Raw genomic sequence first — 17,131 nt, 5'->3', positions numbered from 1 at the left:
TGTTATGTGCAGTTGTATTTTGCTCCATAAATAAGCTTCTTTTGAAAGGTTGCCTATAGGCGGAGAAAGGGGAAAATATATAGTCCGGTTCTTGCCTTTCTTTCATTGCTATCATCAGGCACAGGACTTGGTGGCTGGATGACGCTAATGGCTTTAAGGTAGTGTGTGTGTTTTTCGTGAAGGGTTTCCTGGGGGGTTTGTTAAAATGAAAAATGTATAATCGGGCACAGGGATAATTTCATTGAAGGGTCCTCTCCACTTCCACGGCTGGGCTGTATCCTTTAAGGTGTAAATTAGAAGATGTTCAATCAGTTTGCTGAGCTCACTCGACCTTATGATTGGAATATTTCTCTCAAGTTAATCATAGCTAAAAGGAAACACACACACACACACACACACACACACACACACACACACACACACACACACACACACACATTAAAGCAGATCTTTCAATTCCCCCAACATACAATGCACTCAATACACTCATACTTAGCAAACACATGCGCCAACAGGGGGCTCATTTTGTGAGTCAGACAACTGTAGACTTTCATTTTAGTCAGATGCAGTGTGTGTGTGTGTGTGTGTGTGTGTGTGTGTGTGTGTGTGCGTGCGTGCGTGCGCGCACGTGTATGTACTGTATATGTGTTTGTCCAGTCGATTTGAGTGGGACACAAAGTGCATACGTTTGGGTGTGGGTGTGTGTTTCTGTCTCGCCCTGTCTGTGTGTGTGTGTGTGTGTGTTCGTGTGCTATACATCACATTCATGCTCATATGCACATATCCAATTGACTACCACCGCCCCCCATGGCCGCCCCTGCTCTCCATTTCCGTGGGAGGGGTCGATATCCACATCTCAGACAGAGGTTTAGATGCTGAGGATGTGGCGCAGTTGTCAGGCCCATTAGCGGGCCTAATGGTGGCCTAACAGGCCGGATGGCCTCAGGGAAGAAGAGCAACCAGCAGCAGCAGCAGGGTGGGCTGGAAAGGCTTAGGGCAAGAAGAGAGAGAGAGAGAGGGGGGGGGGGTCAGCCTAGACATGGGGCAGGCGACAGCTGTAGACTACATAGTAAAGCCCATTTAAGTGCCTATTAGAATATCTAGATCGCTCTCCTTGCTGGATCCACTTTCACACCGGAGAGACATAAGCAGGGGTGGGAGGAGGGAGGGAGATTGTGTGTTTGTGTGTACATGTGTATTTTGTGTTTAATACAGTTATGTTGCTGTTGTCACGTGAAAACCTCACAACTCTAATTTTGGCGGTTTTCATGTTGATGTCAGTTGCATCCTTTATGGGGTTAGAAAACTCTCTGACCTCTTGTGCACAATGAAACCTTTCAAAACCCACTGGACGATGGATGGTGTAACCAATGCATTGTCATCAAGTAAAAAAATAAATATATAAGGCGTTTTTTTCCTGAAGAGTTCCTGAAAAGATGACACAAGGTTTTCACCTCACTATGATAGCTTATTTGTGTATTTATAATGATGGAAACATTGTTTTGTTTTTTATTATTTTTAAGCTACTTAGGGGCAAAAGGTGTAGTTAAGATTAGCCGGAGTCAGGCTTCAGGCATTCATTCATTCATCAGTGACACTGGGTCTCCGAGTCACATTCAAGTCACAAAGCGCATGTAGTGCTTTGTGATCATATGCTTGCACAGTTTCTACTATCAATCAAGAGTAAAGTACTACTGGTTTGAGGTTGATTTGATTTTCATTTCAAAATCCACAATTGGAAAAACAGAAATAGGAGTTTTTTGTTTTCTGACGACATCATCACTGATGACATCACAATTGCTCGAGTGACATCACTGATGACATCATCACCGATGCCATCACAATTGCTCTAGAAATGCATGGCATCATTGAAAAACTTTGATAGCATTTTATGGAGTCTTGTAACTGTGAGTGTGCCTAAACTATTCATCACGGCCTCCCATATAACAGTATTTACTGCTCAAAAAGTACAAGATGTTATGGATAATTGTGAATTGTGATTGATTTTCTTTTTTACTTGGTTCCATGTATTTCTATTTGAAACAGAAAGCAAAGATTAAGAACGCCAGTACTGGCCATACAAAAGGTAATATCAGGTTTATATACCAGCTTTATGTAGCCTAAATATATACAGTAAAACTAAAAACTTTAAAAAGACAACAGAGTGCAAAGATGTCTTCCTTCCAACTTTAGCAATAATGTTATTGAAATGAGTAAAACGATGTTACGATGCATACAAAAATGCATTATATCCAACATAATAATGTTATATACTGCATTTGAATATACAGTACTATGGTGTGTTGATTGATGCACACTGTGGCAGTCCTGTGCATGTGTGTGTTCACGGTCACCTATTGTGGTCACTAGTGTCACACTGCTTTTGGCTGACTGACAGTTTCATGATTGATCCATCTTGCAGCCTCCTCCAGCCAGCTCCCCTCTCTCTCTCTCTCTCTCTCTCTCTCTCTCTCTCTCTCTCTCTCTCTCTCTCTCTCTCTCTCTCTCTCTCTCTCCCTCTCTCTCTCTCTCTCTCTCTCTCTCTCTCTGTCCATCTGTCTCCCACTCTCTTCCACACTGAGCCTTTCTCTTTACCTGCCAGCCCGCTCTTCTTATTGTCTCCCTCCACCCACCCACGGGTGGGTGGGTGGAGGGAGAGGGGAGGGGCCATCCGGGTAGTGTAGCGGTCAATTCCCTGCCTACCAACACGAGGGTCGCAGGTTCGAGCCCCCCTGTCACCTCCGGCTTGGTCGGGCGTCCATACAGGCGCAATTGGCCGTGTCTGCGGGTGGGAAGCTGGATCAAGGGTATGTGTCCTGGTCGCTGCACTAGCGCCTCCTCTGGCCGGTCGGGGCGCCTGTTCGGGGGGGGGGGAACTGGGGGCAATAGTGTGATCCACCCACGCGCTACATTCTGCCGGTGAAAATCCTCGCTGTCAGGTGAAAAGGAGGGGCTGGCGACCTCACATGTATTGGAGGAAGGAGGGGCTACTTCACAACTCTCCCAGATTGGCAGAGGGGGTGCAGCAATGACCGGAACAGCCTGGCAGGGGGAAATTGGCCAAGTACAAGTGGGGAGATAACGTACAATATACGCCCCCACATTATGACACGGTCTCGTTTGGCCATAGCTTTTCACATGATTAAGGCCTCAACAAACACACAATACATTGAAATCAGCCCAACACGTCTGGCAGCATCATGATGTGTGGCAGAATCCAGTCATTTGTATTTGGCTGTATTCTTTTGTCGTAGAAGATGTGTAATTGATGGGAGTTATTTTCATCTCGACTAAGTGAAGATTATTATGCAATCTCTAGCAGTTAGTTGTGCGCTGTGTGTAGAACATACTGGCACTACACACATATGCCCCATGCATTGCACACACACACACACGCATGTACGCGCGCGCACACACACGTCATACCTCATGTGTCATGCCTCTCATTTGTAGGAGTATGGAGTATGCTTATGACACGCACGCACACACACACACACACACACACTCGAGCATAATTTGTCCAATATTTTGCTCTGGGCTGTGTGCCCATTTTCAATATGCTAAGCACTAGGGATAAGAGTGTGGTCACTCCAGAAGGACCAGCTCACTTCGCCAAGTACTGTCACTCACTGCCCTGCCCACAGGTTCTTCTGTCTAACATCCCACGGATGTCAGTACTGTTGTCACAAAGGCTATGTTTTATACTGTGGGAGCAAAGTGCACATGAAAGTAACAGATGGGCCAAAATGTATTTGAGAATTGCTCCAAATACTTACACCTATAATATACTGTATATACAGGGATGTATTACTGAACGGGCCTACCAGGCCCAGGGGCCCAAGAGAGCACAGGTGGCCCATAACCCAGAGCCTCTTCACAGGGCCACCGCGTCTCTTGCCCAGGCCTGGGATGAACTGATCCCTTTACACCACTGATATGCTATTCAAAATAGTTGTCCAAGTCTAGATGAGGATAAAAACCAGCATATCTTGTCTCCATACTTTGTATCTCTCTTCCACTCTTCTCGTTATCTCTCTCATGATTAAAGTCCTAAATTCCCCCATCGTCCTGCTGTAAATTACCCAATGTTTAATACATTTTTGAAACCTGTGGTACAAAAGAAAAGGTGAGAGGAGGTAGGAGGGAGAGGGTGGTAGCAAAGGCAAGTATGAACGGACGGGGCAGAGTTTCAAGCAGAAGAGTTGAATTTAAAAAGAGGAAGGGTACTACAAAGCAATATGGTAAACGCAATTGACAACCCATGGGTAAGACTCACTCTCAAAGTATGGAAAACAGTGATAAAAGAATATAAACTAGAGAAAGGTATTATTATTCTCAAATGGTGTGCATATGATTCTGACTTTACTCCGAACAAATTTGATTCCAGATTTAAAGATTGGGCCAATAAAGGAATAACAGCAATGTGTGGGGTAATGGAAGAAGGATCATTTCCCAGCTTTGAACAGCTTAAAGAGAAATACTTGCTAGAAAATCAAGACTTCTATCGATATCTCCAACTGCGACATTACTTTGAAAAGAAGATAAAAAATTTAAACGAAGCAAACACAGGCATATTAGAAATTTTTAGAAAAGCATACAATTCGGATATCAGTAGTAAAACTATATCTTGCATATATAGGTCCTTGTTAAGTCTGAAAGGACATTCTACCTCATATATAAGAGAAAAATGGGAAAATGAAGGAGGAATGGCTATATCTGAGGAAGAATGGACAACAATGTGGGGATATCAATGGAAGTCTACTAGATCACAAATATGGAGGGAATTCACATGGAAATGCATCATTAGATATTTTATTACACCATCTCAGAAAGCTCACTATGATAATAACTCATCTTCTTGCTGGAGAAACTGTGGAAGTCAAATAGCACATCACTATCATGTCTTTTGGGACTGCCCTGTTATCATGGATTATTGGAAACAGATTCATGAAGCTATACAGGAGGTTTTCGAATGTGTAATACCCCTAGATAGTAAAACAATGTATTTCGGTATATCGGAAGACTGGTTGAAAGAAGACAGATATTTGATTAATATATTGCTAGTAGCTGGTAAAAAAGCTCTCACCAGGAAGTGGTTATCACAGGAAAGCCCTAAAGTGAAAGAATGGATGAATATTACGATGGATATATATAAGATGGAAAGACTAACTGCTGTTATCAATCATAAAGTAGAACAATTTACCTCAAGATGGGAATGCTGGGTTCAATATATAACACCCATTAGGCCAGATTTTATTTTTTTGGATCCAAGATGAATGTACAATGAAAAGTCGACTCCCTGCTCTATATGTTTTGTTTTTTGTTTTTGTTTGTTTGTTTTGTTGCTGCTGTTGCGGCTGTTGTGGTTTTGTCTTTTCTTTTATTTGTTTAAAAAAAAAAAAAAAAAATCTATGGCAGTACATATCTACAATATATATATATATATATATATATATCAATGTAACTAAGAATGTATAATAATCTGTCAATAAAAAGTAAATAAAAAAAAAAGAAAAGAGGAAGGGTGGAAGGAGAAGAAGGAACAAAGAAAGGAGATCCTTTGGTAAATGAGTTGTGATACTTTGGGGCCTCTTCCCCTTCCTCTATCTGCTTCTCATCACCCCCAGGATATTATGACACACACTGCCTGCCTGCACGCACAGATAGCACATGGACACACACACACACACACACACACACACACACACACACACACACACACACACACACACACACACAGTCTCAAGAGTCTCCATATCATAGTTTCAGTTGGCTAGGTCTCACCCTGGCACACAACCAGGCAGTAAGACAAATCAACCCAGAAACTGTGTGACTGTCTTAATGGTCACCTTGTATAGAGTAGTGACAAGGAATTACACAGGAAGTTGAATGGTTAAATAAGATTGCTTTATGTATAGGGGAGAGCAGGGCATGTGGTCACACTTTTCGCTCATTGGTGTATTTCTCACTAATGCCTTACTACTGAGAAACAGTATTTTTCAGGAACACTTTATAATAAATGTATGCTAGGAAACACTAAATAGGCTACTTAGTTATTCAATATACTCATGCGCACATTCCTTTCTTTACTTTGAGTCTCTTTTAGTCCAGCAGCAGTTTTTTCAACTGATGGGGGATGTGTAGGATGTTACAGTACGGCCCCAACCCTATATTTTTCACAAAATGTTCCATAAGTTTATGGACAATTAGAGGGTTATTGTGCTTTTGGTTTTAATTGAGTGTACCTGCACTGTAAATCTGTAAAACTCACCTGTCTTGGATACAGGTGAGTTTTTTTCTTGTTACAAAATTGTCCCCTCGGCTGCTCAAGATTATCATTGGATAAAATGGCCGCTTACATAATTCTGCCAGGCACCTGGCAGAATTTCTAGACCATAAACAAACTAATAATTTGGGCAATTGTATGTAACATACAAAATAAAGCAAACAGCAATGTCTAAGAATGCAACGCCATGTAACTGGCTCGTTAAACTCGCATTCCAGGGAATTACGTTAATGTCTGCAGGTCTTATAAGACGTAAGTGGCGCATGCTGCGCTCGGAAAAGACAAAACCATCTGAAGCTTTCTATGTTTGAGTCCAGGTATGTTTTGTACAAGGACGTCTCTGTGTGTTGCTGTTAACTGCCCATTTCGTTGTTTTCTTTTTGTTCATCTCATCTTTTTCCTCTTCGACTTGATTTGTATCAGTGAGACAGGCAGCGTGCGCTCTTGCAAAGCATCTGGCTGGCTTGCTGCAAAGTTGTAAACAGAGGGTTTGGCAGTTGACAGCTGAGAGCCGGCTTCTGTCAGCTAACATCAGATCTCCGAAAACGACAGATTTCTAAATAGCCGTTATTTGGACAAACTGAGCACACAGAGGTAATCTAAATAGTTACTTTGACCGACTCCATTTTTTTCCTTCTAAACTTATAAAAGTGCCATATTAACCCTTAATGGTGGTATAGAGCTCAAATGGCTCTGTCGAGACCATGGCGCATTGATATGAATGATGAACAGACCATTTGCCTGGAACTACTTAGCTAGGTGTACATTATGTAAGGGATAATGTATTGTGAGCCGGTGATTACTGGCGAAATAATGACCGACAGGTGAATGATTGAGCCCGACGCGCAGCGGAGGGCTTAATCATTCACCTGAAGGTCATTATTTCCAGTAATCACCGGCTCACTATACATTATCCTGCTTAGAACACGGCCTACAACTAAATCATTCAATAATCTGACAAAAATAATTATTCAAATAGATTCTTTAACTCATTCACTGCCAACAACGTATGAACACGTTTTCAGAATCCAGCTGTTCCCTGCCAACAACGTGTTTACACGTTTTTGGCATCGATTTTTTTTTTTTGACGGTGGGTTGTGCATCTAAGCCTTTTACATCTCTTATATAATTATTGGAGCCACCGAACGTTTACAACCCATTCCACCGACCCACTAAGTGGCAACAGTGCTCTCCTTGCTAGAGGAAGGAAAGCATTTTTTTAACTTGTCAAGCCATTCTCAGCCCAGCCATTCTCCTTTTCGCGCTGATTGCTGGCGATGCGGGATTGCAAATTTACATAATAGATTCAGCCGATCTACTATGATCGGGTGATAGATTACAGGTGCAGGAACACACTTTGAAACACGCAGCATAAATATGACCAGAATCGCAAAAGCTTCTCTCAACCAAAACTCCAAACGAGCGAGTCCCTCCCGACTTCCTCAAACAGCGGCCCAGACATGCAGGCACAGCAAAGCACTGACTGGTGACAAGCTTGTCCGCCCACGGAGGGCGGAGTTGAAGCAACTCGAGAGGGAGGGAGAGAGAGAGAGAGAGAGAGAGAGAGAGAGAGAGAGGGAGGGAGAGCGAGAGGGAGGGAGAGAGAGAGAGAGAGCGAGAGGGGGAGGGAGAGAGAGAGAGAGAGAGCCAAAAATGAATGGTTAAAGTGACCGTTCCATCCAATTTCACAAAAACCCGTTTATCTCTGAATATTCTTTTTCACGCTAAAACCATGCTGTATTCAACTGCTAATGCTTACATAACTACTAACTCTACAAACTAACTCTTTTAGACAGAGAAAGTACACATTCTATTAGTACTTTTGAGATATTGTATGTTCACAAACTCCAAGCTGAAACGAATCCTCGGCTCTTATAAAATGAGCCATAATCCTCAAAAAACGGCTTGGCAGAAGCTATCTACAGCAAAGAAAAACGTCTGGCAGTCAATGTGTTAATAGCGTTTTCAACGACAAAGCGGTTTCATTCGTAATTGGCACACAAGACACCACAGCTGCAACTGGTTGGCCTAATTAGTAGTGTTTGCTGACAAAAGGCTCTTATCAACTGATTAATCCAGGTGTGGCAGAGCAGCGGTCGGTTGTCGAGAAATAATGACCGGTGAATCTTGTTGATTGACCAATCAGAATCGAGTATTCAAGAGAGCCGTGTTCTAAGTAAGGGATAATGTATACTGAGCCGGTGATTACTGTGGAAATAATGACCGACAGGTGAATGATTTAGCCCGACGCGCAGCGGAGGGCTTAATATTCACCTGAAGGTCATTATTTCCAGTAATCACCGGCTCAGTATACATTATCCCGCTTAGAACACGGCCTACAACTAAATCATTCAATAATCTGACAAAAATAATTATTCAAATAGATTTTTTAATAGCGTTTTCAACACAAAGCGGTTTCATTCGTAATTGGCACACAAGACACCACAGCTGCAACTGGTTGGCCTAATTAGTAGCGTCTGCGGACAAAATGCTCTTACCAACTGATTAATCCAGGTGTGGCAGAGCAGCGGTCGGTTGTCGAGAAATAATGACCGGTGAATATTGTTGATTGACCAATCAGAATCGAGTATTCGAGAGAGCCGTGTTCTAACACAAAATAATGGACACCCTGCAGCCAATCAGAATTGAGTATTAACCATCCCAGACCATGGTATAAGACAAATTGACCACTCAATAAGTTTTCAAAATAGATTCATCTATATTTTTGCCCAAGACTGGAAAGTAATAAAGGTTGAGAGTTGGACTGAATCCACGTCGCCGAGTCACGACCAACGAATTCAACGCTATTAAGTAAAACTCGACAGCTGCTAGCGGCACTATTAAACCAAAGAATACATTTCATGACATTTGCCTTGCAATCAGCTGTCAGTTTGGCAGTAGCAACAGAACATAAGCCAGAGCGCCAGCATATTGACACGAGATGGGCCTTTTTTTTTTAACGGCCTTCCTTTTCTCCTCGGGTAAATATAAGCCAAGGCGGCCATGGAGAAACACCATGTGACAGGCTTTGTTCACTCGCCAGGCAGAGGGGGCGCCGTATCATATTTTAATCTGTTTTGAATGGCTCCATCTCATGAATGACAAACGGCTGAGTAGCGTAGGAATGATTTGCTATTACTTGTAATTGCAAATAATAGCATAGAGGTTGTGCCGCCTAATGGATTGAGTGTGCCAAGGAGATGTGTGTGTGTGTGTGTGTGTGTGTGTGTGTGTGTGTACGTACGTACGTACAGGTATAAATGTGTGTAATAGCTCTTACCTCTTATTTAATATCTCAGAGGGTTTTGCTGCTGAGTGCATATCCATAGTAAATACAGTGCACCCACATCATCTCCTGACATTTCACTACTATTGCTTCTTTGCCACTCGTTTGTAAAACCATTTGTTGTCTGCACACACCTGTGTGTGTGTGTGTGTGTGTGTGTGTGTGTGTGTGTGTGCGTGTGTGTGTGTGTGTGTGTGTGTGTGTGTGTGTGTGTGTGTGTGTGTGTGTGGGCACACACCAGGCGACGTGTTATCTGTAATCAGATAGACAGGAAATGGTTTTCAACAGTGAGCAATCTGAAATCATGATTATCCAGGCCTGTGATTGTTCTAATATATCACTACTAACGTTATCATGGTCACACACTGTGCTCTTTTTTCTCTTATTGAGTCATCTTCTGTATGTCAACATCTGCTACCTTTTCTTACACATCCAGCATTGGCATTTGCTTCTGTCCCTACATATAAATGTGTTTGCACTTTGCACAGATTAGACTATATGGGTTGAGGCTTCACTCTGAGGGATAAAATGTCAACCAAAGACGAGACTGACGGCTGAAGGCCAATACACTAAATGAGGCGAAATAGACTAGTCCAAATTAATAAAAGAAAAACAAAAAAACTGCTTTCTTAATAAAATAAAAAAAAAGGAAAGTCTATGGTGACTACCATGAGTCTGTAACTTTGTGAAATCTGTTAATATCCTTGTTAGACCGCTTCTCCTATCAAGACATTTTCAATTTGCTTCATTTTCTTCTTATACACCTCTCCGTCAAGGTCTCACTCTACAGGGAAATTGCATATTGGGCTGTATTGAGAATTTTGCAGGTTGTCATGGTCACTCTAAGCACAAATCGAGTCTTATATCTTGCTAAGAAACACTGGAGGGACCCGTTACATGGCAACGACACGTACAGTAGCTGATACTGGGCAGAGAGAGCGAGAGGGAGCAGGTGTAGGGGTTTTATCCATTAGCCGCCCCTAACACCCCATCCATCTACACACTACACACACACACACACACACACACACACACACACACACACACACACACACACACACACACACACACACACACACACACACACACACACACACACACACACACACACACACACACACGGCCCTTTCTGAGTCACTCTGGATGAGGTCACTTCCTCTTGATGATGTAACTATTGAGCTGTCCCAGAAAGAGCTCCATGAGATGGATGAAGTCACTCCCATTCAAAAGAGCTGTCAAGTGTAGCCAATATTATTAATTATATATTATTATGTGATTGCTGCACTACTGCTTATATTCATCTTTATGTATCCAGGTTGTCCATTGACTTAATACATAAATAAATAAAGAGACCTGGCCATGATATCAGTATCATGATGAATATAAAAATGACAGAAAGCCTACAACAACAATAAACTTAATAAAACAACAGAAGCAAAAAAATTATAATAATAATCAATAATAATCAATCACATACAGCATCTCCATTATATGTTTCCCCAAAAAGCATTTTTGCACATAGATCATCTTTCTTCCATGGGCGGTTATTAGAATGATAATGATGGTTGCCTTTGGCAAAGCCCAGCACAGTGTGGAGCCTTGCAGTGCTTGTTTGCGGCCCAGTAGGGTTCCACTGCTCCACTGGCTCCCCATTATTCTATCATAGGCAGGTATTATGTCACAGTGTTGCAGGAGACATTGGGTGCGTTCGGGCAGGGAGTTTGGTTTGAGTTTGTTTGGAGACGGGAGCTCCAACTGTCAAGCGATGTTTCATCAGCTCGGCTTTGTTTGGGTGTTGTACTGCTTGTTTACTTCTACAGGGATGCAGAGAGAGAGAGAGATGAAACTCAGGACTCTGTGGGCAGGCTAACACAATGACTTCTCCCTGGAAAACCAATTACAGTCTCTTTCTCCTTCGTCTCTTCTTTTTGTTTGTTGTCAACTTCTCGCCCTCTTATTGCTTTCATTTCACAGACACGGCTCTGCGTGATTAAGCCATCCCTGAGTGAAACAAATGATCATATCTGTAAAGACAAGCATTTTGGACTGCAGCAAAGAGCTTGATAAACAAACCCGGGAGAGGCCGGCAATAGAAAGTGACAGTAACTCGATCGTACCTGAGACTGGTGTTAGGGGGAATCAGACGCGGGGAGAGATGGGGAAACAGTAGTGGAGTGATCCTCCGCAAGATCCGTCCCAGTGGACGCTAATCGCATCACAGTCCTCGCTGTTGTGTCCCAATGTCGTAAATGTAGCAGCAACCATTTTCAATTGACTTTGGCTCCACTCAGCCTCCTCTCTCCTCAAGCCGCGAGGGATCATCTTCCACGCGGCTCGCCCCCAAACATTAACCCTAGTGGGTGAATCGCAAAGCTGACTAGAGCTGGACCTCATCCCACACACCACTATTTGAATTTGACTACGCCGTAAGAGATAATAACACCAATAAACTTGTATCGCCCTAATTTGAAAGCGAAGAGCTTTATAGAGAGCCATAAAAACATTAATAAAGAGGAGATATAAAATAGGAAACGCGTTCAAAATAAATAAAACCCTTTCACAGAATCATAGGGGGTTCTTCATCAAATTCCGCATTGTTCATAAGTCACCCGACAGATGCCAGTGATGATAATGGAGAATTCAGTCCATTATGCCGTGACAATTCATTTAATCTGTTTCAGTCTTTAATCAAATCACTGCTACTCACTCACACTGTTTTCTAATTAAACATTACTGAGATTGGACCATTAGCAGTGTTATGCTACTTACTGGTTCATAATTATATTACCACAATTGCAGTATAAAATCTCTGCACAACCCTCAGCATCTTAATTGGTAGCAAACCGGTAGAGATACAGTCACAACAGGACAGGCAGTGACGAAACAGTGAATAGTGTGTTGTAACAGTGTAGTATGTTGTAACAGTGTAGTTAGTATGTTGTAACAGTGAATAGTATGTTGTAACAGTGTAGTATGTTGTAACAGTGTAGTTAGTATGTTGTAACAGTGAATAGTATGTTGTAACAGTGTAGTATGTTGTAACAGTGTAGTTAGTATGTTGTAACAGTGTAGTATGTTGTAACAGTGAAGAGTATGTTGTAACAGTGTAGTATGTTGTAACAGTGAAGAGTATGTTGTAACAGTGTAGTATGTTGTAACAGTGAATAGTATGTTGTAACAGTGTAGTATGTTGTAACAGTGAATAGTATGTTGTAACAGTGTAGTATGTTGTAACAGTGAATAGTATGTTGTAACAGTGTAGTATGTTGTAACAGTGTAGAGTATGTTGTAACAGTGTAGTATGTTGTAACAGTGTAGAGTATGTTGTAACAGTGTAGTATGTTGTAACAGTGTAGTATGTTATGTTGTAATAGTGTAGTATGTTGCAACAGTGTAGTATGTTGTTATTGTAAGTCGCTTTGGATAAAAGCGTCTGCCAAATGACGTAATGTAATGTAATGTAATGTAATGTTGTAACAGTTTATATGTTGTAACAGTGAAGAGGATGTTGTACAGTAAGCGATTACACAATGTATAAAACTGACCAGTCTCTTTTTCTGTCATGCTTTGTCTTTCTCCCCAGAAGGATCTGCCCCTGCCCCGAAAAAGTAGCAGGTGAGTTCACATTTTATATCACGTACGTGTGTGTGTGTGTGTGTGTGTGTGTGTGTGTGTGTGTGTGTGTGTGTGTGTGTGTGTGTGTGTCTGTGTCTGTGTGTGTGTGTGTGTGTTTATGTTTATGTTTATTACCAGTGTCACGGTGCCCCTGCTAGTGGTTAGTTATGAAGTTTAACATTAGCTCAATGTCTTTGGCCTAGGGCTCGAGCGGCCACCAGCTGGTTAGCAATAGTGCTTTTAGCAATAGTGCTTGTTTGAGCAAACGTTAGCATAAGGTATGTAACCATAACTTGTCAGTGAGGGCGAAGCACATACCTCCATCCAGTGCTTGTATTTCCCCCGGGTGGTGGTCGTCGCTCTGGGTGGTTCACTGGGTCAGCTCAGTACAGCCTCTGTACAGCTTCCCAGGACCGCAACAGCCCGCTCGATGCGGCTGGCGTTGTGCGAGAGCGACCCCACAACGTGAAGTTACCTCAGGGCAACCTGACGGACGCCTCGCTAATGTAACAAACACTAAAGAATATCTACAGGGGTTGGTTCAGGGTTACACTGTAGTTAGGCCGTTGTCTTTGGTTAGGGGTCTAGTCATACGATAACGCCACACACCTCTCTTTCACTTCCTACTTCTTGCCAGAAATAACCCCTGAGCACGAGGTCGGCCCCGCCCTCAAGCCAGGCACATAGCCAATCAAACTTGACAGGTGTGTAGTTGACAACAAAACGAAGGCCGAGTTGGAGAATGGGTGTGATCCAGACATTGCCCCCCCCCCCCACTTCACGCCCCTGGCTAGCCCACATTCATTGTAAGTGACGGGCGTCTCAGCTGGTGTGACCCCTAGAGATGGTCTGTAGTTTCTCTCTGTGTTTGTTTCTGCATGCATGTATGTTTCTGTGCAACTACCTCCAAAAAGTTGCAGGTGAGTTTGCATGTTATGTTGGTTGTGTTTGTGTGACATTGTGTGTTTTCTTACATCTTGATCTGAGCGATTGAGACGTAAGCATTTTCCTCAGAGTTTCCACTGGTCGTGGGATTTGTGGAATATTGTGGAATCTAGAGCAGCGTATTCCAGATAGGGAAAGGCTCTCAGGGGAAATCAGGGAATAGTAAGGTATTTTACAATTAGGCCAGATTACATGAATACACCAGAAGGTATTTTACAACTTGTTTCACGTTTTGCATTAGATGGTGGCTTCCAGCTGTTTTTCTAGGCACAGCTCAAATGGGAAAACCAGACTGTTATCCGAACCGGAAAACAACATTAACAAACCAGAAAGGAATAAAATGTCTAGTTCACGGAAGCCGTCTCATGGAAAGTCACGGAGCGGTCGCGGCGTTTCACATCAGGGGCGCGGTGGGAGGCGTGTCCATCCTGTCGGAGCACGCCTCAGCCTCGCGTGAGCCCTTTCACCCTCGGAGCCGCTCTGTCGGCCCAATCTGTCGCGCCGGCGAGCCGTGCGACGCAGGAAGGCAGAGCCGTGATGACCTCAACGCCCCGCATGGCTCTGGAGTTAAGCTGTTAGATGTTCAGAGAAGGTAGTGAAGGAGCGAGTTATACACGGTGTTGTGGTGTTTCTGCTTTATCGAGCCGTTACATAGTGGGGAATGACAGGACAGCAGCGCCGAGGCACTAGAGTAGATCATTTGGAAGACAAACTCTCTTTTGTGTCTTAATGCAGCATGCCGACGCTCATGTAATGACTTGCAGCATCTTTGAGTGTGTCGCTATCCATGGTGCTGAAATGCACTTCCACACTTTTTCACTCACATCCCCCCCCCCTCTCTTTCTCTCTCTCTGTTTCTCTCTGTCTCTCTCTCTCTCTCTCTCTCTCTCTCTCTCTCGCTCTGTCAGTCGCTCTATTTGTATCGCTGAAAGCTTTGCTGTGAGTTCGTTAACACCTGCATGGATCTCATTATTAGACACAGACGGGGAAAACAAGTTGGAGTGACCTTTCGTCTCATTTCCTCATCTATTCTTTTTTATTTCTTTGCAGCCAAATGTTTATTGCCATGAAAACACACAATTTACAACCAAAAGCCCAACTCCTTTGACTTAAATAACAAGGCTACTTACTGAAAATTTAAAAAATAATTAACAATACTGTAATAGAATAAACTAAATTATTTAATTACAAAATATATATATATATATATATATCACATAAAATCCACAAGGAATCAAGTGTAAAATGTAACAAAGTAATACAACACGTAAAGAAAGGGAAGAGCACTTTGAGGTCAGCTGCAGCGCGCCAATTGTTTACACTAATCTCACTAGCCCCATTAATTTTGGCAGTTGACATTTGTAGATAAATAACATCCAGAAACGTAAGGACCCTGTGTCTGGTAGTGAGGCGGTCTCCATGGCAACGTGATCATCTTTTAACAGATGTCAGGCCAGCTAGTACAATGTGTCTTTCAAGCTTGTTGATATTATGCCTCGACAAATCATCCAACAACAAGGCAGGTACAGTATAGTCACTGGGATGGCCACCGGTACAAAAAGTCAGACAACTAAGCTGCCACTTTAGTCCAGAAGCGTGAAACTGGTGGACAGTCCACATCGTGTGAAGGAAAGTACCAGGGGCCTCCTGAATGTTTGCCCAAACAAGCTCCCAGTCCAAATCGATGTCCAGACCTGAGCAATTTTCCTCATCTCTTCTTAAAGTTGGATTTGGGCCGTCGCCACTAAAAGCTCTTCAGAAATCAGCCAGAGCTCAGGAAAGTGTCTTACGTCAGCGAAAGCGGCAGCCTGGATTGCCTTTGAGAGTTGCAGCGAGCCGGGGGGTGTAATTTTCGGCAAAGAGCTTACACTTTGCTGTCATCATGTCGAGTGTTGAAATCCTTGAAATCTTTATGAAATTGCTGGACCAGAGCCACACTACTTCATCCTGCTGTTGGCTTGCCACCTTTTCTTCTGTGTGAGCAGAATGTGAAGCACCACGCCGCCACTTAACTGATATGTCTGACGTCATATTTCTCTTTATCGTGTAAACCGTTGGGTGCTGCTAATTGCCTGTAGGCCTGCAGTTAATATAACGCATTTGCATAATTCCCTGTATCCTGCATGCGTGTGCGTGTGCGTGCGTGTGTGTGTGTGTGTGTGTGTGTGTGTGTGTGTGTTTGTGCGTGTGTGTGTGTGCGTGTGTGTGTGTGTGTGTGTGTGTGTGTGTGTGATTGTCTAGTCAGTATTCTATCTACATCTTAATGTGAGTAGGGCTGCTGTCTGGCAATGATAGCCTGATGGTGTTCAATTACACCTATGCGCACGCGCGCATGTGTCCATGCGTGCATATACCCGTCTTTTTCTTGAATTAGCGTTGTGTAAGTGCACTCAACTTGCGAGTGTGTGTGTGTGTGTGTGTGTGTGTGTGTGTGTGTGTCTGTGTGTGTGTGTGTGTGTGTGTGTGTCGCTGTGAGGGCACTGTCCCCGGTGTGTTTTGTCCATGACCTCTGACCGCGTACTGCGTGGCAGCAGATGTGACAGCAGGACAGTCTGGGAGGCTGGAGCCCACTCTCAGCTCTGTCACACCCCCACCCTCCCTCCTCCCTCCCCCCTGCATGTGATTAGCACCGTCCCTCCTGTGTGTGTGTGTGTGTGTGTGTGTGTGTGTGTGTGTGGAGCTGGAGTCTTCTGCGCTGTGGGGTGTTCAGTCGTGTCGCAAGAGAATAAAAGGTCTGGAAGGACAACAGGGGTATCACATATTGTGTCCCTGTGGGGTAAATACTGCTAAGAAAAGCCAGGCAGAGAGAGAGACAGAGAGAGAGAGGAAAAAACACACATGCAATATCACACTGGAGGTCGTGCTGTTGTACTGTTTATCTGCCGTGCTGATATACAGTACAACAGCACGACCTCCAGTGCAGTGTTTCCCCTACCATTCTACAGGCCTGGCGGGCCCGCCAGGCCAGAATTTTTTTTTCAAAAAAAAATAAAATGTAT

General features: G+C 43.3%; 1 protein-coding gene across 1 annotated transcript in view; it reads left to right on the top strand.

Moving 5' to 3' along the window:
* LOC310775178 (microtubule-associated serine/threonine-protein kinase 1-like) overlaps nucleotides 1-17,131 on the top strand; it is a gene marked incomplete at its 5' end in the record, with an annotated part of 118,477 nt that overhangs the window by 1,390 nt on the left and 99,956 nt on the right. The window contains one exon of the mRNA XM_083635275.1: nucleotides 13,156-13,187. Coding sequence (XP_083491401.1) covers nucleotides 13,156-13,187 — 32 coding nt within the window. The remainder of the gene's footprint in view (nucleotides 1-13,155; nucleotides 13,188-17,131) is intronic.

Source organism: Poromitra crassiceps, assembly GCF_964638095.1.
Source record: "Poromitra crassiceps genome assembly, chromosome: 4".
Taxonomy (NCBI): Eukaryota; Metazoa; Chordata; class Actinopteri; order Beryciformes; family Melamphaidae; genus Poromitra; species Poromitra crassiceps.
This window is presented reverse-complemented; position numbering and strand designations above follow the sequence as displayed.